General features: G+C 36.2%; 1 protein-coding gene across 1 annotated transcript in view; it reads right to left on the bottom strand.

Annotated features, from left to right (window-relative positions):
• The window catches only part of LOC127857293 (zinc finger protein 235-like), a 33,630-nt gene that overhangs the window by 9,922 nt on the left and 3,052 nt on the right, over positions 1-20,656 (bottom strand). The window contains exons 2-6 of the mRNA XM_052393703.1: positions 13,631-13,855; positions 9,647-9,808; positions 5,734-5,907; positions 4,484-4,657; positions 2,329-2,487 (exon numbers count right to left, since the gene is read on the bottom strand). Coding sequence (XP_052249663.1) covers positions 2,329-2,487; positions 4,484-4,657; positions 5,734-5,907; positions 9,647-9,808; positions 13,631-13,855 — 894 coding nt within the window. The remainder of the gene's footprint in view (positions 1-2,328; positions 2,488-4,483; positions 4,658-5,733; positions 5,908-9,646; positions 9,809-13,630; positions 13,856-20,656) is intronic.

Genomic DNA, 20,656 nt, shown 5'->3' on the forward strand with positions numbered 1-20,656 from the left:
AAATATTACTTAAACCAGGTTCCTGATCTCTATATAACTAAACCATTCACTAAAAAAAACTTAAAACATTCTAATCAGGCATGTCAGGGCCTCTAAAACTAGCGTGTGTCACAACAATGCCGAAGAAAAAACACTCAATGTCATGTAGTGAGATGTCGCAAGTTGAAAAAAGATTACCCATAGTCAGTTTTGATGACAGAGGCATGGTTAAACAAGGGTCACAAAACCAGGTTTTCAATTTGAAAAAAATATCTAATAAAGGGAGACAAGTCAAACTGAACTGACTGTTTAAAATTATCCCCCTTTGTTTTAAAATAAATCTATTTTTAGTCCTGGCAACCTTGACCTTGGAGATATTGACGTAATTCTTTCGTGCGACACACCGTCCAATGATGGTGAACAAATGTGCCAAATGATTTTAAAATCTCACAATGAATGACATAGTTATGGCCTGGACAATCTCATTTATGGCCATTTTTGACCTTTGAACTCAAAGTGTGACCTTGACTTGGAGATATCAACGAAATTCTTTCGCGCGACACAACGTCTAATGATAGTGAACAAATGTGCCACATGATTTTAAAATCTCACAATGAACAACAAAGTTATGGCCCGGAGAAGCTTGTTCCGCCCGCCCGCAGACATTCGCCAATCTAATAACCAGTTTTTTCCTTTGGAAAACATGGTAAAAAAAACAACCAAACAATTTTACATACAAAATAGTACATAAGTACACAGTTGTTTCTAAGAAAAAGTTTTAAACAAATGTGAAGTTCGACCCTTGAGGCTTGATAACAGATATTTAGGTAGCAGACCACAATATGGTGTTACAAAACAAATATTAAACCTCTATGCCCTGTTGTTTCAGAAAGAAACCCGATGAAGTAACCTTGCTATATCAGTCTACATAACTTTGTGACATGGCCTGTGCTTACCCCATGGGCGTACTGTTACAAAACTTTGTAGAAGACTACTATAACATATTGCATACCAAAAACAAGAGATTTGTTTGTCAGAAACACAATGCCCCCTTCTGTGCCACTTTAAAGCCATATATTTGACCTTTGACCTTGAAGGATGACCATGACCTTTCACCACTAAAAATGTGCAGCTCCATGAGATAAACATGCATGCCAAATATCAAGTTGCTATCTGAAGCGACACAGAAGATATGAGCATTTCTCGGAACCTAAACGCAAAACCTTAACGCAAAGTGTGGCGGAAAGACAGACAGACAGAAAGATAGACGGACGGACAGACGGACTGTCCGATCACTATATGCCCTCCTTCGGGGGCATAAAAAACAAAATGTGAACCGTGTGGTTTTAGATCAGTTACTAAGCTCATGAAATGCCTAAAGATGAAAATGGTGAATATCTCCTTTTGTCTAAACGCAGAATGATAAAAAAACAAATATGCATGACTCCATATCAAAAGGAACAATGCCTGCAAGTTTGAAAGCTCTGTATTGAAAAATTAAGAAAAATGCTTGCACAAATGTTTGTGTCTACTGACAGATGCACAGATATCCTTGGTGAATTTCAGAATATCCCATTATCATTTTACTTTGTAAAAGATATAGTAAAACACAATTATAGTGAAGACCATAAATGAAATTACTACTGGTATGAAACACAAGTTAAATGCTGATTGGTTTCTACTGAAAAAACTATTTGATCCAATACCACGATAAGTAGCAACATTATCTTGGTAGACTCATGATAACAGTTAAATTATTTACACAATGCTATCATCAACATAGAAACGTTATTTGCTCATCTGTTCATCAACATAGCAAAATTATCATTATAAAGACAGCGTCTACAGTGCCAACTGAGCCGCATTATCACTGTCACAAAATTATCATTATAAAGACAGCGTCTACAGTGCCAACTGAGCCGCATTATCACTGTCACAAAATTATCATTATAAAGACAGCGTATACAGTACCAACTGAGCCACATTATCACTGTCACAAAATTATCATTATAAAGACAGCGTCTACAGTACCAACTGAGCCACATTATCACTGTCACAAAATTATCATTATAAAGACAGCGTCTACAGTACCAACTGAGCCGCATGATCACTGTCACAAAATTATCATTATAAAGACAGCTTCTACAGTAACAACTGAGCCGCATTATCACTGTCACAAAATTATCATTATAAAGCCAGCGTCTACAGTACCAACTGAGCCACATTATCAGTCACAAAATTATCTTGGCAATCTGTTACACAGCGTTACAGGTTCACGATCGTCCAAGCATCATTTTGGAGGCACGAAAGTGGGGTCATGTCTCAAGCGTATGTGCCGATACATGCTACTCGTGGTGCTGAAGGGCCGCTGACAGCACGGACAGGCGTATGGTTTCTCTCCTGTGTGGGAGCGAATGTGGCGGTCCAAAAATGTCTGGCTTTGGAACATTTTATTGCAGATCAGGCAAACTTTGAACCGCTCGAAGCTGATGTCCTTCATATCGCAAACTGAAAAGCAGTACGAGCAGATTATTTAACAGCACTGTGAAAAACACTGATGGATTTGTGCAAGTACACGTCATACTGGACAGGGTGTTTTGTTCCTTCATTAGCAAGGGCCTTATAAAGGCCCCTTTTGATAAGAGAAAGGTCCTTTTCGAACAGAGAATACATTTTAAAAGATACAATTTTCCCAACATTTCCAGCTAACTTTGTGAAATGTTTTCTCCTTTCTCAGTTTAGTGGATAATTGTTTCCACCAAATGGAAGGCCAGACCCATTCCCCAAATTAATATATAAACAAGCAATGTGTTTGTGAACCACTATGTCCCCATATATTTGAACTTTGACCTTGACCTTTCACCACTCAAAATGTGCAGCTCCATGAGATACACATGCATGCAAAATATCAAGTTGCTATCTTCAATATTGCAAACGTGTACATTAAACGAGCGATTTTGACCCATATATTTAGTTTAAACCTATTTATTTTAGCTCGATTGCATCGAAAGCCTTAGGCTTATATAAACGCTCTCGAGTCCGTTTCCTGGGCCTAGAACCAGTACTTGGTGTCTTTGGGGGAGATCTAAAGAACGCTCCCATGATGGGGATCGAACCCGTGACCTCCCGTTCGCTAGGCGGACACCATATCCTTTACACCACAGCGACCTATATTTGACCTTTGACCTTGAAGAATAACCTTGACCTTTCACCACTCAAAATGTGCAGCTCCATGAGATACACATGCATTCTAAATATTAAGTTGCTATCTTCAATATTGCAAAAGTTATGGCAAATGTTTAAGTTGCAAAAACAAACAAACCGACCAACAGACATGGAAAAAAACAATATGTCCCCCACTATAGTGGTGGGTGACATAAAAAAACTTCTGGATAACTGCTTAGGGTGTCCAATGCAAGTATGCCAGCTGTGTACCACTTAAAATAACCTATAACCTTCTAATATGGAGTGCATATTGTTCATTCCATGTCACCGAAAGGAAATTATAACAGTTCAAAAGGTTTATTTCACATAACCAAATGAAATGCCAAAAAAAAAGGTTACAACACATCAATGACATGGGCATTGTACAACATATTTGAAATAATTTGGAACATATTATTATTGCAAGATAATTTGGTGTGGTACAGGGGATGTGTGATGTAAACCTGGTGTGTGTGGTCTGTTGTTAATATAAATATTTCAACTTTACGGTACAGAAACTGGTAAAGAACTGTTTTCCATGCACAAAAAAGAACATATATTTGACCTCTGAACCTTGAAGGATGACCTTCACCTTGACCTTTCACCACTCAAAATGTGCAGCTCCATAACTTACACATGCATGCCAAATATCAAGTTGCTATCTTCAATATTGCAAAAGTATTCATAAAATAAGCGATTTGGGCCACATATATTTGACCTCTGACCTTGAAGGATGACCTTGACTTTGACCTTTCACCACTTAAAATGTGCAGCTCCATGAGATACACATGCATGCCAAATATCAAGTTGCTATCTTCAATATTGCAAAAGTATTCATAAAATGAGAAATTTTGGCCACATATATTTGACCTCTGACCTTGAAGGATGACCTTGACCTTTCACCACTCAAAATGTGCAGCTCCATGAGATACACATGCATGCCAAATATCAAGTTGCTAAATTCAATATATTGCAAAATGTTAAAGTTGGCGCAAACCAACCCTTAGACCAACCAACCAACAGACCAACAGACAGGGCAAAAACAATATGTCCCCCACTACTATAGTGGGGGACATAAAAAATAACAGCGAAAATCACAAACTCAAAAAAATAAATAAATTGCTAAAATCTTCCACTTTTCTGATATAAATTTTCAGTGAATAAACATCAAAATGCTAAAAGTCCCCCTATGATGTCAACCAGTTTACATGTCATCCATGTAAATTTATGTCATGATGTTTTTTTTGTTTCGTGTTTACGTCACCATGTCTGTATTTACGAACGTGCTTGTAGAAGTTACTTTTGTCTGCAAACTGTTTATCACACATGCCACATTTAAAAGGTTTTTCTCCGGTGTGAGTTCGCAGATGCCTCTGTAGATCAACGTTGGAACACCAGTGCCTGTTACAGAACTGACACTCAAACCTTGCTGGTCTCCTCTGCTGGATTGCTGACTGGTCCTCGCCCATATAAACTGCAAAATAGACAAGGTGCACCAGTAGGTTTGAGCCTTGTTCTTGTAAAACGGGGCTAAATGCACACAAGGAAAGTGCAGAATGCACAGGCTAATCCAGGACAAATTTTTAGTTAAAACATTTTCTTTATTTTAGTTAAAACATATTTACTTTTGCGAACACAGTGTAAATTCACCATACTATCAATATAAGGATTTAAACGAAGAAATGGTTAGAATATATTTCCTCTCCTTACTCAACTGTGATATGAACATAAAATACAGCTAAGATTTGAGACTTAGCATACTTATGATATTCCAGAAATAAGAACTATATGCGATGAATATGAGCAGTGTATGAAAATAAACTTGAGGATGAAAGATTGTTCATGGAAGGACTAGAACATGAGGCAGCAACAACATTTATATCATGAAGTCCATGTTAATCATCATATCCGAATGTCACAATATAATTCAATACTCCTTCATTTATTAACATGTCATTTGCCTCTCTATCTATACAATAAAGATAGGATTAAAAAAAAAAACTACCTCCCTTAAAATGCAGCCTGACAAAAGATGAATACATCAGCATTTGGTAACATACAATTCTCTGTAATAATGATCCATTTGTTTGTATGTAATCATTAACTACTTACAATACCAATCAATAATGCAAGTGTGTGTTTTTGATATCTCTGTTTTATTAAGATGAAACAAAGTGTTAATTATGCCTCTGAGTTTGAAATCTCAACATACAGGACCCATGGTTGATCGATAATAGTCTGTTGCCAAAACTTTGGGGTCACAGGCTAAAAAACTTGGGGGTCACAGGCTAGTTGGGGGTCACAGGCTAGTTGAACATCAGTCTTCTTTACAAGACTTGTTCCTTGTGCACTTGATAAACATCTACTACACACTAACACAACATGTCACAAAATATATATTGATGAAAATCACTGTGCATATGATGTCATCACTGCTTATTTATGACATCAACCTGAGTCCACATGCCAGTGTCTGAATATGATTTCATGAAACCTATTTGACATCACCACGTCTATTGCTACATGTACGAACATGCTTGTAGAAGTTACTTTTGTCCCCAAACTGTCTCCCACATGTGCCACATTTGAAAGGTTTTTCTCCAGTGTGAGTACGCAAGTGTTTCTGCAAGTTGGCATTGGAGCAGCACACTCTGTTACAGAACCGACAGGTGAATCTTGCATGTCTGCTCCGCTGGCTCTCTATCATGTGCCTGTCCATCGACACTGAAATTTGACATGATATACAAGTTAATGTTTGTGTTTGTGTTGCTTTCAAACATTTGAGTCCCACTCTGGGTAAACGGGGCTTAAAACATGTGCACTAAAGTGTCATCCCAGATAAGCCTGTGCAGTCCACACAGGCTAATCAGGGAAGACACTTTTTGCATGAACTGGATTTTCTCTATGAGACTTACTTTAAACAAGAAATACCAAAAAATATTAAGTGTCCTGATTAGCCTATGCCCAATGCACAGGCTATTCTGTGAGGACACTAAACACACATGTATTAAGCTAAGCTTATTTTATAATGATAACACAATTCATGCCTCTGCTAGTAATATATTACATCGGCTTATTTAACAACACGCAGTTTGATCTATAATGAAGGCATATAAAGTATGACAAATATCTTTGACAGTAAACAAATCTATTTCTAATGCATGTCCGTAAAAGTGATGGCTCAGCGTTTTGATTGCTATAACATTTTTACAATAAAAATTAGGTGAAAAGGTCAACGCATGCTTACCTTTCAAATTATTGGATGACAAAATAAAATAGTGTCTTTATGGTAGCATTCATATTTTTTTTAGAATACATAACAATCTACATAACATTAACATCTCAAAATACAATGTACTTCAAATCTTTGCACAAAAAACAAACAATACATGTACATAGAACTAATACAACACAATACTTCTAACTTAAAACAAAGGAAACTAACTTAAATTTACATTGTCATAATATTCATAACCTTAGAATATAAAATCTCTATGCCAAAAACCTACCAGTAAATTATTTAAATACATAAAAATTATTATTACATCATGTACTTTCTGATGATGCTGAAAACAAATGATGATGGGCATGCAGAAAAGTATCTCAGGAGTCAAAATAGCCTAAAGGGCTCACCTCGGACCCCAAGCAACTAAACTGGTCTGTGCAGGTAGTGTTCACAAGGGTTCACAAAAGACTCATAAGGAAAACTGCCCCAACACCTTGCAGCCATGAGCAGAATAATATAATTTTTAATCTTAGCCCAGATGTTTTAAGCAAGTTTCATGATAAGAGGGTAAAACCTGAGACTTCTACAGTGTTCAAACAGTTTCACATAAGGAAACCTACTCTTCCTGAACAGGAACCATCCACTTGGTGGTAAAATCTTTACACAACAAGAGCTGTCAGAGGACAGTGCGCTCGACTATTCGAGTGCTTGACAGTATAACGTAAGCCATCATTGGGAAATTGTTCATATTCAATAATTTATTAGACAATCTTTCAAAAATAAAAAAAGGAAAAAAAAACTTTTTTTTTTGGGGGGGGGGGGGGTAGGGAGGAGGGGGGGAGAGAGGGGTGTAATGTGGGGTGGGGTCATTAATTAGATGTTTAAAAAAAAACAAGAAATGAGAAATGTGTTTGTCAGAAACACTATGTCCCCTTCTGCGCCGCTTTGACTTTTTTTTATACCTTTGACCTTGAAGGATGACCTTGACCTTTCACCACTCAAAATGTGCAGCTCCATGAGAAACACATGCATGCCAAATATCAAGTTGCTATATCCAATATAGCAAAAGTTATTGCAAAATGTTAAAATTGGCGCAAACCAACCAACAGACAGGGCAAAAACAATATGTCCCCCACTATAGTGGTCGGGGACATAAAAATGGGGGGGGGGGGGTTAAGGGGGGGAAGGGATTCTGGGTAGGGGGGTGGGTATTGTTTAGGAGGAATCCATTGTGGTATTCAGGTAAGTGTTGTTTTGTCAAAGTAATAATAAAATGTGATCATAAATAAAGAAGTTATGGCAATTTAAGCAAAATGTTCAATTATCTAAGTGTAAAAGGGGCCATAATTATGTCAAAATACTTGATACAGTGGTCTGCTCTTGTTTATAGGTTGGGGTCAAGATGGTTAACAAGTATGCAAAATATGAAAGCAATATGTCAAGGGACATTGAAAATAGTTGGGGAAGTGCGCAAACTTTAACATTTGCTGCATATTCTAAGTGGAAAAAGGGGCCATGATTATGACAAAATGCTTGACAGAGTTGTCTGCTCTTGTTTATAGGTTGGAGTCATGTTGGTAAACAAGTAGGCAAAATATGAAAGCAATATGTCAAGGGACATTGAAAATAGTTGGGGTAGTACGCAAACTTTAACATTTGCTGCATATTCTAAGTGGAAAAGGGGCCATAATTATGACAAAATGCTTGATAGAGTTGTCTGCTCTTGTTTATAGATTGGGGTCATGTTGGTAAACAAGTATGCAAAATATGAAAGCAATATGTCAAGGGACAAAAAAAATATTGGGGTAGTACAAAAACTTTAACATTTGCACGCAAACGCAGACGATAACACGGGGGTAAGTAGGATAGCTCCACTATATATATTTTATATATAATAGTCGAGCAAAAAATGTTTTAAGCTAGTTTCATGAAAATTGCAAAATAAATGTGGCCTGTAAAAAGTTCACAACATTTTTCTTAAATGTGACATAAGGTCATAGCTTTTGAACCTGTGTAAAACAGTTCAAACTCAAAGTGTTATTGGGATAACATTTCTAACCAATATTTAATTGGGAGACAAAAGCTCTGGTCAAGTTTTATAAAGGTTGAACAATAAATGTAGCCAGTAAAGTGTGAACAAGGTAAATGTTGACAACACAAAGCACAAAAGGTAATAACAAAAGCTCAAACTAAAACAATTTAAACAAGATGGGTGTTTGTCAGAAACACTATGTCCCATTTTGCGCCACTTTGAAGCTTGATTTGACCTTTGACCTTGAACTTTCACCACTCAAAATGTGCAGCTCCATAAGATACATATGCATGCCAAATATCAAGTTGCTATCTTCAATATTGCAAAAGTTATTGCAAATGTTAAAGTTGGCGCAAACACACACAAAAACCAACAGACAGGGCAAAAACAATATGTCCCCCACTATAGTGGTGGGGGACAATAAAATGTACAACCAACATCAGATATTTAAACCTCTTTAAAAAGACAGTGTGACAGAAATATGTACAACAGTAACTGTTATCAGGTAATGTACAATTCACTTGATTCTTTACCCTGTGAGTGTTTGTTTGCCTTAATAGTGTGTTTGTTGTCACAAACAACTAACTACATTATAAGACATTAAAATGATATTATGATGCCCCTGGATTTCAGATGTCACAGTATTTGTGACACTCACTATTTGAGCCTTGTTCTGAGAAAAACTGGGCTTAATGTATGTGCGTAAAGTGTCATCCCAGATTAGCCTGTGCAGTCTGCACTGGCTAATCTGGGACGACACTTTCCGCTTTTTTGACATTTTTTGTTTAAATGAAGTCTCTTCTTAGCAAAAATCCAATTTAGGTGGAAATTTACGCACATGCATTAAGCCCAGTTTTCTCAGAACGCGACTCATTTACATTAGGTAGACGAGCTCTGAGAAAAGGGTGTTTTAACGCATGTACATAAAGTGTCATCCCAGATTTGCCTGGCTAATCAGGGACGAAAACGCTTTTATTGTATTTTCATTTAAAGGAAGACTCTTCTTGGTGACAATCCAGTTTAGATGGAAAGAATTGTCCCCGATATTGTCCTCTAATCCGGGATGACACTTTACACACATGCATCAAAAACCCTTTTCACCGAGCGAGGCTCATTTATGGTGTAATCAGCGTGTATTTATATCATCAATCACTGTTGTTCATTGTGACGCATCCCACATGTGCGGACATGCTTGTAGAGGTTACTTTTGTCTGCAAACCCTTTCCCACATATTCCACATTTGAAAGGTTTTTCACCAGTATGTATTCTCAAATGTTTCTCTAGGTCGGATTTGGAAAAACACAGTCTGTTACAGAACTGACACATGAATCGTGCAGGTCTTTTCCGCATGTCCACCTCCATCATGCCTGAAAATAGAAACGGTCTAGAAGTTAATGGTTGCTATATTTTTTTGAAGATCAGCCATGGTTTAAAGCCTCATAAATCTCCCACACATGTATCTCATCAGTAAAAGCGAAGACATCCTATAAGGTACATAGCTCAACAACTGATGGATAATGTCAGACCAACACTGCCGATTAAATTCTTTTGTCATGAAACTTTCGTAAAAAATATATGTTCCAAGCCATGGGAATGGTTTATAATTTTCACAATTGGGTCACATGGTCTGGTAATCTTTTAAAATAATAGCTTACATAAGTAAATGGTGTTCAAAAGGTTTAATTGTTTAAGAAAAAGACAATAAATACAACAAACATCACATAATTTAAATTTACTTTATTCCAATTTCTGTTCACAAAATATGTACAAACAATGCTTTTTGAAAAATTAATAAAAGAAATAATAACTGTCACTTGTGTGCCTCAATCAACCCCCCCCCCCCCCCCCTTGGATGCCACCTTGTCAGAGAACAATGGCTGTGCAATTCAAACTCTTTTACTTTAATAGAAATTAACAGAAGAAAGGATACTGTGTGCTCTAAATTTATTTCAAAATAAAAGAATGAAAAAACAAACAATGTTTATCCTTTTTTCATTTGAAGGCTACAGGAAACTTCGCCACAAGAGCCTCGCTGCACATACTATTCTGAGCAAACACTTTACACAAATACATTAAACCTTTGCATGCTGGGAAATTTGTCGTCTGCTAAAATGGCATCTGCTGAATTACTAAAATTAGCATGTTCTTCGATTTTTTTTCAAAGAATACTATCAGAATAGCAAACAGTTTGGATCCTGATGAGACGCCACATTCTGTGGCGTCTAATCTGGATCCAAACTGTTTGCAAAGGCTTTCAAATTCCGGTTCCAGCGCTCAAAAGGGTTAAACACCCTCTTCACAGAGCAATGCTCCTTTTTAAATATTGATTGCATCATTCAACTAGATGTTTTCCAGTGGCCCTTGAAATGCACGGATGCAACATGCCTTGTCCAATTGCTTTTGAATCTGAACATCTGACCACACAGGTCACATTTAAATGGTCGTTCCCCAGTATGAATACGCATGTGGGCAGTAAGCTTGGAGAGAGAAGGGTGTGCCTTGTGACAAACGGTGCAACGAAATCTGTCCCCATCATGGATGTGCTCTGGTGTTTTGGGGTTTGAACTATCAAGGTCAAGGTGACCTGGAGTCATTTCCATTGTGTAGCTGGACATGTTTGTGTCTTTCCTTTCGGGTGAAGATTCCCAATTCATCTGAAGTGCTGGAAATGATAATAATAATAATAAAGAATCTTTTAATATATCTGGATGTGAAGTGACATCACACAAGGTAGACTTCAAAGCATGAAACTACATGACATACAATCTGCCATCTGGCTTCAATTCAATAACTCAAAATCCGCAATCAAAAAGACAAGCACCTACAGGCCGTGTTTAAGGAACCCTCTATAGATTGTTCTACTTGTTATATTGGTCAACCATCAAATCTCTTGTTTTTCAGCAGTTGTGTATTGACAATCAGCTGAATGGGGTCATTTAGATTGTGACCACAGCAGGGGGCTAATCCACTTGATTTTAAAACACCTTATTTACAGGGGGGGGGGGGGGTACTTTACAGATATTTTAAATAGACAAAATATATGTTATTGAAAAAAAAAGAACACAAAGTTTATTGAATTAAAATATTTATAGAAGCTACAAGCTGCATAACAATGCACTTAAACTGCTAAATAAAATAAATGAGCTTTAGTTGCCTTTCTATAGCAGTCATACTTGACAAAGGTAGTATAAAGAGAAGTCAAAATATGAATAACAACAGTCAAATTATTTCATATGTGTCATATAACAATTGTATTATTAAACAATATTTTTTAAGAATATCTGTGTTTTTTCACCTATGAATATGAACATTTACCTTTTTTGCATCAACCATATGACATTCAACAAAAACTTGTACACATAAGCTGGTGTTAAAAAGAAAACAATTCAATGCAAGTTTATGCATTTGTTAACAGAAAAGCATTTAAATTACAATACATTTTAAACTGCAAGAACTAAACTCTAAACACTTTAAAGCAAAAAAAACTAAGATCAACATTAATACAGCAAACAATAACTTCGTAAATTTTAATAACCATGTTCATAGTGAACAACCTAACTGTCAGCAATCAAATTTAAGATGTTAATTAATTGCTTATAACAGTGCCCCAGATAAGCTGCGTATCTGCGTCTTTCACCCTATTAAAATGTTTAAAAACGCAAAGAAATACAATATCATGCGTATTGAAAACGCACCCGATTTGCCTCTTACGCACATTCGTCTTATTTGATGCGTACGATACAATAGCTTTGATCGAAAAAACTTTGCTCATTTTCGTTTTTTTTTGCGATTATTTTCGTTACGCGGCGACGCTTTTATTCAGCAAGCGCCTGGATGACGGGGCAATAAAACAGTCAAAGCTATTCAAACGCTCTGCGGACTAGATTTCATAGTTAAATAAAGCGGCTGACAAAATTATTTACGACGACATACATGCGTTTTCAATCTGACTTAATCCGTCGTTCATTGTGCAAATATTTGTAAAGTGTCTGTACTTTCAGTTTCTAATACGATGCGTAATAAAAATGTCTAAGAGAAAGACGTCCGCAATTGTTGCGCCAAAATATGTGTCGATCGCTAACTTTATCGAACCAAGAAAGCAAGAGTCAATAAGTGCCGAATCATTCGTGTTATCGATTTTTTTTAAGTTTAAAGTTTATATTATTGACAGTTTCAAGGATTGAAACATCAGTTTATTAAAGTTAATTATATTAGTTTACAGTTTTATTGAATCAATACAATTGTGTGCAGCTACAACAGAAGTAAAGCAGCAATGGTTTTACTGTATGCATCTTATAACTCATTTCACCCTATTCCAAGAATGAAATCACCCTATTTTTCAAAATCAGTGGGTGAAAACCCTATTACCGAAATAATTATCTGGGGCACTGTTATAAGAAACGTAGTGAACCAAGGTTAAACGTTTTTAAATAAGGTTCAACTACAAGAATTTATAATTATCGAATCAAGGTTAAAACTTGTTAAAAAAGGTTCAACTATAAGACATTATAATTATCGAACCAAGGTTAAACTTTTTTAATAAGGTTTCACTATAAGAATTATAATTATCGAACCAAGGTTAAAGTTTTCAAATAAGTTTAAAATATAAGAATTATAATTACAAGAACAATAATTATGATGACTTCTACTGAATGTGACTGTTTGCGGTCACAAATTCACAACACCAATACACTGCAATGCTATTTAAGCAGTCCACAATTACAAGTCAAGGCTTTTTTCCCACCTTTGTGTAGCTGCCTTTGAACCCCATTTTGTGAAAGTATTAGTAGCTCACTTTCCAAAAATGTGAAAACATGAGTCACAAACTGTTCAAAATAGTGAAAAAAAAAGAAATGCAAACTGGTGAAAATTTGAGTTGGAAACTTCTTTAAATTGTGAAAATTTGAGTCAAAAACTTCTCACACTTGTGATTTAACAGCCATTCTCTAAGAAGGTAATAAAGCCCTGTATGTAGTTCTCAGTTTATGATGCCCCATGTTCTCATAACAACAACCCAATCAACAGTTGCCATGTTACGTCTCCAGTTCCCTTTGAACCCAAAGGTCTGCAAACAGATGTCACAATTAAAGGGCCTCAGTTTCTAATGCCCAATTTTTCCGCAGAGATGACCCCATGAACGGTTGCCATGTGTCGTCTCCAGTTCCCTTTGAAACCAAAAGTCTGCTTACAGATATCACACTTAAAGGGCCTCTCTCCTGTATGTACCCTCATGTGAGCCTGTAGCACAGCCAGTGATTGCTGGCCCTTCTTGCATATCCTACAATAGATCTCATGGCTGGGCACAGGGACAAAACCTTCCTGCCCCGGGGCCCAATGGGCGGGGCTTGTGCCCCCCTGTCTGGGGCTGCCTGCCTTACTCCATGCCTGTGTTACACTGGGCAGCCGAGTCTCAACTACAAAATACAATGGTATGTTTATTAAACTTCAAGAGTATGATAGCACTGGTTATTGATAAAATTGGTAATTGTCACATACCATAAGATATTTCTGATTTCTCTATCAACAAAGAACAACATTTGGGTACTCAAGGTTTTAACACTAGGCATCCTAGTGTCATCTGCAAAATTGAATGACATATTTAACGCTTTACTACTCTGATAGTCCCTTAGAAAATCAAATTAAATGTAAGACCTTTTTTACTAGATAATTTTTGTTTAGGCTTCAAACAAACCCTTAGATACTGATGTGAAGCCAACAGCATAAAACCTGAACAGACTGTGAGTTACTCGCAGGCTGTTCTGGTTTAATGCTGGTTGCATATAGCCATTTTCACTTTGCTCCTGAATCGGAAAGGGTTGAGCTTCAAGAGTTAGATAGAATTGGGTATGGCTATATATTATCAGATATTTCAGATTTTTTTTATCGACAAAGAACAACATTAAGGTACTCATGCTTTTATTCCAACATAGCAAAACTTCAATTCGTTGTTTATCAACTGATGAAGCAATAAACAAAATTTATTAAATTTAAGGCTACATTTATGTTGAAATTAAGGAATCTGAATAGAGAGCAAATTGGCTATTTTATTTGTTAGTTTGAAATACACTGTACTTATTTTTAAATAAACAGAATGAGTGAAAAAAATGCAATTGTATTTTTACAGACAAAGAGAAGAACTTGTAATATCTGAAACACTGAGTGCACATGTTTCAACAATTTCTCTACTGCAAACAATCTGGTTTTGAAAATTCAACATTACATATCTCAATCCTCTACCATTAACCCTTTCAGTGCAGGAACCGAATTTTGAAGGCCTTTGCAAACAGTTTGGATCCAGATGAGACGCCACACAATGTGGCGTCTCATCAGGATCCAAACTGTTTGCTATTCTGATAGTATTCTTTGAAAAAAAAATCGAAGAAAATGCTATTTTTAGAAATTCAGCAGACAACATTTTAGCAGAAGACAATTTTCCCAGCATTCAAAGGGTTAACATTTATATGCACACGAGTTTGTTTTTCACAGAACCTTTACAAACACTATTCACAAACCATTTTGATGGAGCCTAGCCTACGTACAATTAAGCATCAACAATGCCTACTTTCGTCTGATATGATTATTGTTAACCTATATGATTATTGTTATCCTATATGATTATTGTTAACCTATATGATTATTGTTAACCTAAACCACAGGTGGCTAGCGTGTGCAGTAAATTTTTAAAATTACCACCGATTTTTGGCTGCTTCCCAATCGCAAAATGCCACTTTTTTCCCAAAACTCTGACCAAAATTTCCCCAAAAAGCCCAATTAAAAAAACAAACATTTTTTTTTTTTAGAAAGAAGTCTCTTATGACTTAATTATGATTTCTTAACCCTAGATCTCAACTTTATTTTTTAAACATCCTACGAAATATATAACTTTAATTTAGCCCTTTTTTGTCATAAATACCGGTAATTCCCAAATTTGCCGCTTTTATTGATTAAAAAAAAATATTCCCAATTTGACCAGACTCCTTTTCCCAAAATGGCTAGAAAACCATCTGAACATTCACTTAAAAACAATATTAATTCTGTTACTTATAATATTTATAATGCTTAATTTTTCCCAATTTAATGGTTTATCACGCTATTTTTCCCAATTTCACGGTTTATCGCGCTAATTTTCCCTATTCAAATGGCACAAGCTGTAAAATATAAAAGCAAAAAAAATCACTGGTGTGGCAATGATATTAATTAGTAAATACATCAATTTGTGTATACTCATTTAATTGACGTTTCAGCATAATGCCTTTATCAAAACAATGGAAATTTCCATTGTTTTGATAAAGGCATTATGCCGAAACGTCAATTAAAGGAGTATAATCAGAGAGTTATAATTATTTAATATCCGTTAGGATAATTCAACTGAGCATACATCAGTTTGAATGAAAAACAATCGAAAAATCAGTCTCTGAAAAAAAAATCACTACGAAATAGTGACCTTGATCACAGACAAAAATTAATGTAAATGCCTTGCAAATAAAACACTCCATGCAATATTGAACTCTTTCCATATGTGCCTAGTTCACATTGGGCTTAAATGTTTGTCTGAAACTGGCCATGTTCTTCTTCATAGGCATAGGGGCTCATTTAATAAAGTCTATTAGCACAAATGAATAATCTTGCATCTTTCAATAATAATGTATGATTCACAAGTAAAAACTGCCAGCACATTGCAAAGTCACGAAAGAGCTTGGCTTTTTGTGAATCTTCAAAATGCATCTCAGAGTGCGTCTTTATGTTGCCTATATAAACATAGCACTTCTAGTTGAGCTGCCTTAACCTTTTGCATGCTGGGAAATTTGTCGTCTGCTAAAATGTTGTCTGCTAAATTTCTAAAATTAGCATTTTCTTCGATTTTTTCCAAAGAATACTATCAGAATAGCAAACAGTTTGGATCCTGATGAGATGCCACGTTCTGTGGCGTCTCATCTGGATCCAAACTGTTTGCACAGGCCTTCAAAATTCGGTTCCCGCACTGAAAGAGTTAATGCATGTCACATCAGCCCGTGAAGTCTGCACAGGCTAATCAGGGACTTCACTTTCCACCTGGATTTTCATTAAGAAGGGACTTCTGTAAAACGAAAAATTCGATACAAGCAGAATCTGCAGTTCCTGATTAGCCTGTGCAGCCATCACATGCTTATCTGGGACAAAACATAATGCATGAAGCCCACTTTTTATCAGAACGCAGCTCATTTATACAAGTTACTTCCAGCTTCCGGCTTTAATTTGCCTCCATTATATATATTTATTTAATTACTTCACATAGTCATTCACGCATAAAACACATGTAAGAAAACAAAATCCTTCCAGTTCCTGTATCTTTAACAAAGTTGCTTATATAATTATACAAAACACATGAAGGAAATGACAATCGTGCAAACGAATCACTGAGTGCGCCTTTATGTTGCCTTCTTATACACAGCGCTTCTAAGGAGCCCTTAAAGTTGCCATAATAGACAAAACACATCTATTTAAACAGGTTCCTACCAGCTTCCAGCCTCTTGCAAATGTACCACAGAGTGTGCCTTTAGGTTGCCTTTATGCGAAAAGGCCTTATTGCACAGTAAGCACACAAATGGCTTTTCACCAGTGTGGATTCGTGTGTGAATAACCAGGGCAGCCTTGGTGGACATGATTTTTCCGCAGGTGGAGCATTGTGTGTCTAATGTTTTCAAGGGGCCTCCAGTAATGTTGGACTTTCTTGATGATGGCGAGGTCGGACCTACGAATATCCCAGTTCCTGAAAATAACATATATTTTTTTATGAAAACTGTGCGAGCAATTTTTTTTGGTGTGTTTTGTGTTCTTATCTTGGAATATCCTGGGTCCTGAAAATGAAAAAGGCTTTTTTATGACAACTATTTGAGCAATTTAGTTTCCGTTTCTGGGTTTTGATTTAGCTCCTTTTTCAAAACCATATGTTGTAAACAGGTTACTATCAAAGGAGGAGTTGTTTCACATATTATAAAGATGTATAATAAACAGCACCGTCATAAAAAGCACTCTTTTATTGAATTATTTTGGACCTTCTTGTGTTTTGCTTTTTTCAATCACCAACCAATGTATTGCTAGATCAGGAATTCCCAAGTTTAATACTTGCATCTCAATTCAATACCAATTATAACATTCTCAGCATATAAAGCTATTAACAACTTAAGATCTCAATGTTAATGAAATTATTTTGTATAACATTTTCCAAGAAAACAGTTTTTAAAAACAATACAATAACAAGAGTGCCAAACTGTCACAAGATACGCCCGTTTGAAGGTTTTGGACAACTTGATAACTTTACCATGACCGATATTTGAGCTTGACCTACATATCATCTAGACACAACTTCTGACCAAATTTGATGAAGATCAGATGAAAACTACTTCAATTAGAGAGCGGACACCATGCTAAATGCTTGAAATGCACTAAGTGACCTCGTGATCTAGTTTTTTACCCGGCATGACCCATATTCGAACTTGACCTAGCCATTGTCTAGACACAACTTCTGACCAAATTTGATAAAGATCGGATAAAAACTACTTCAATTAGAGAGCGGACACCATGCTAAATGCTTGAAATGCACTAAGTGACCCTGTGACCTAGTTTTTGACCCTGTATGACCCTTATTCGAACTTGACCTAGATATTGTCTAGATACATCTACTGACCAAGTATGGTGATTATCGGATGAAAACTACTTCAATTAGAGAGCGGACAACATGCTAAATGCTTGAAATGCACTAAGTGACCCCGTGACCTAGTTTTTGACCCGGCATGACCCATATTCGAACTCGACCTAGATATAGTCCAGATACAACTTCTGACATAGTTTGGTGAAGATCTGATAAAAACTACTTCAATTAGAGAGCGTAAACCATGCTAAATGCTTGAAATGCACTAAGTGACCCTGTGACCTAGTTTTTGAGCCGGCATGACCCAATTCAAAATTGACCTAGATATTGTCTAGATAAAACTTCTGACCAAGTTTGGTGAAGATCGGATGAAAACTATTTGAATTAGAGAGGGGAAACTGCTGTGGACGCCACCAGCCCGCCGCCAAGCTGAAACTATAATACGTCCCGTTTTTTTTAAACAGGCGTATAAAAAAATGAAGTCGTTTTTTTTTCAAAACAAATTTTGACATTCAGAGTAAATATTATTGCCTGTCTTAAATGTAGCACAAGGTTTCAATAAAGTTATTACCATAATGTCAGTTACTTTCACGCCAAAGAGAATCTACAAATGCCAATGATAACAACACATTTAAAACAAAGTATCAAATGCTCCATGAGGTTTCAATTTTAAATATAGAAATAACTGTTAATAAAGTGCTCATTTATCTTATACATTACAAATCCAAGCATGAGTTGGTCTCATATCATATCTTTTCCAAACCCATACAAATGTCCAAGTTCACAATTTACAAAAGCACCAGATTTCAGTACATTATTTCAAAAGCACGTTTAACAATTGCAAATTAAAGTTTACTGTCAAATGTAACACAAGTATTTTATAAAATCTGTTGAACAATCCAATTACAAATATCTACCAATCAGAAATCTCCATTTTACAAATTTAACCAACCAGAAGTCCCCATTTTACACATTCAAATTCAAGTGTACAGTGGAATGTGCAGCCAGGTTGCTCTTGTGAGCAAAAGCTTTATTGCAGACTGCACACTGATACGGTTTCTCGCCGGTATGAATGCGCTCATGAATTCGCACTGCTGATGGTGATGGCTGGATCTTGCCGCAGTAACGACAGGTGTAACCCATCTGCGGTGGCCCATCTCCCCTCATGATTTCAGAAGCTTTCAACATTTGGACCTTGCCACACACTTGATGGATGTGAAGCAGCCTTTCTCCTCTAATAGTGCTAGAAGCTTGCAATATTTGCCCTGCCTTTGGTATGACTGAAAATACACAGAATTTATGCTCACAATTTAAAGTACTTTTTTTTCTTTCTCAGATGCATTCATTGTGGATTGTCACATATGAGTTAATGTTTTGTTGGTGCAAGTGTTTTGGATGAACATTTAAGGAGACATATGACATGTGTGCTATTTGTTTTAATAAATAATAATCACATAGAATCAAATAACATTTAAAAAAGGATATGATCCAGTTTCTGGGAAAACCAGGCTTAATGCATGTGTGGAAAGTACTGTCCAAGATAAGTCTGCACAAGCTTATGAGGGGCAACAGACTAATCTGGAACAACTCTCTATTTAGACTTGGTTTTCATTAAGAAGAGACTTCTTTTTAATGACAAATTCCATTAAATTGGAAAGTGTCCTCCCTGATTAGCTTTTGCTAATTGCACAGGCTAATCTGGGACAATACATTACACACACACACAAAGCCTGGTTTCCCAAAGAACAGTTCATGTAATTGTTTGAAAACTCATTATAAACAATTGTAATGATAATAACAAACGCAAAATAATCTCTTTCTCAACATTTATCAACATATTTGGTAAACAACTTCCTGTACAGTACACAGTACACTAAACAGAGAACAAAACTACATACAAGAAACCGTCGGAGACGGGTGATGCTCCCCAAAGGTTTTTTTGGTCACAATATTGCACTATATATTCAAATAAAAGGAATCGTCTTGAGGGGCATAACTTTGGACAAAATAATACGATGGATGGTTTAGCAACTTAAAATTTTCAAAGGGCCATAACTCTCTAAATAAATCATCTAACCAGAACCCACTAATAACATGTGCATCTCCTCAAGGTAGTTAAGCTTCCCATAAAGCTTCATTGAAGTCCAGTCAGTAGTTGGGGAGAAATAGCCCCGTACAAGAATTGCACTATATGTACAGTTTATAAAAAATTTCTAAGGGCCATAACTCTGTGAAAAATCATCCGACCATAACTGGCTGATAATATGCACATCTCCTCTTGGTATTGAAGCTTCCCATAAAGTTTCATTGAATTCCCATAATAAGTTGCTGAAAAATAAATCGGAAAAGAATTGCACTTTATGTACAATGGAAAATTTAAAAGGGCCATAACTCTGTGAAAAATCATCCGACCATAACTGGCTGATAATATGCACATCTCCTGTTGGTATTGAAGCTTCCCATAAAGTTTCATTGAATTCCCCTAATAAGTTGCTGAGAATTAGCTCGGACAAGAATTGCACTATATGTACAATGGAAAATTTCAAAGGGCCATAACTCTGTGAAAAATCATCCGACCAGAACC

This window comes from Dreissena polymorpha, chromosome 14 (genome assembly GCF_020536995.1).
Source record: "Dreissena polymorpha isolate Duluth1 chromosome 14, UMN_Dpol_1.0, whole genome shotgun sequence".
In the NCBI taxonomy this organism is placed as follows: domain Eukaryota; kingdom Metazoa; phylum Mollusca; class Bivalvia; order Myida; family Dreissenidae; genus Dreissena; species Dreissena polymorpha.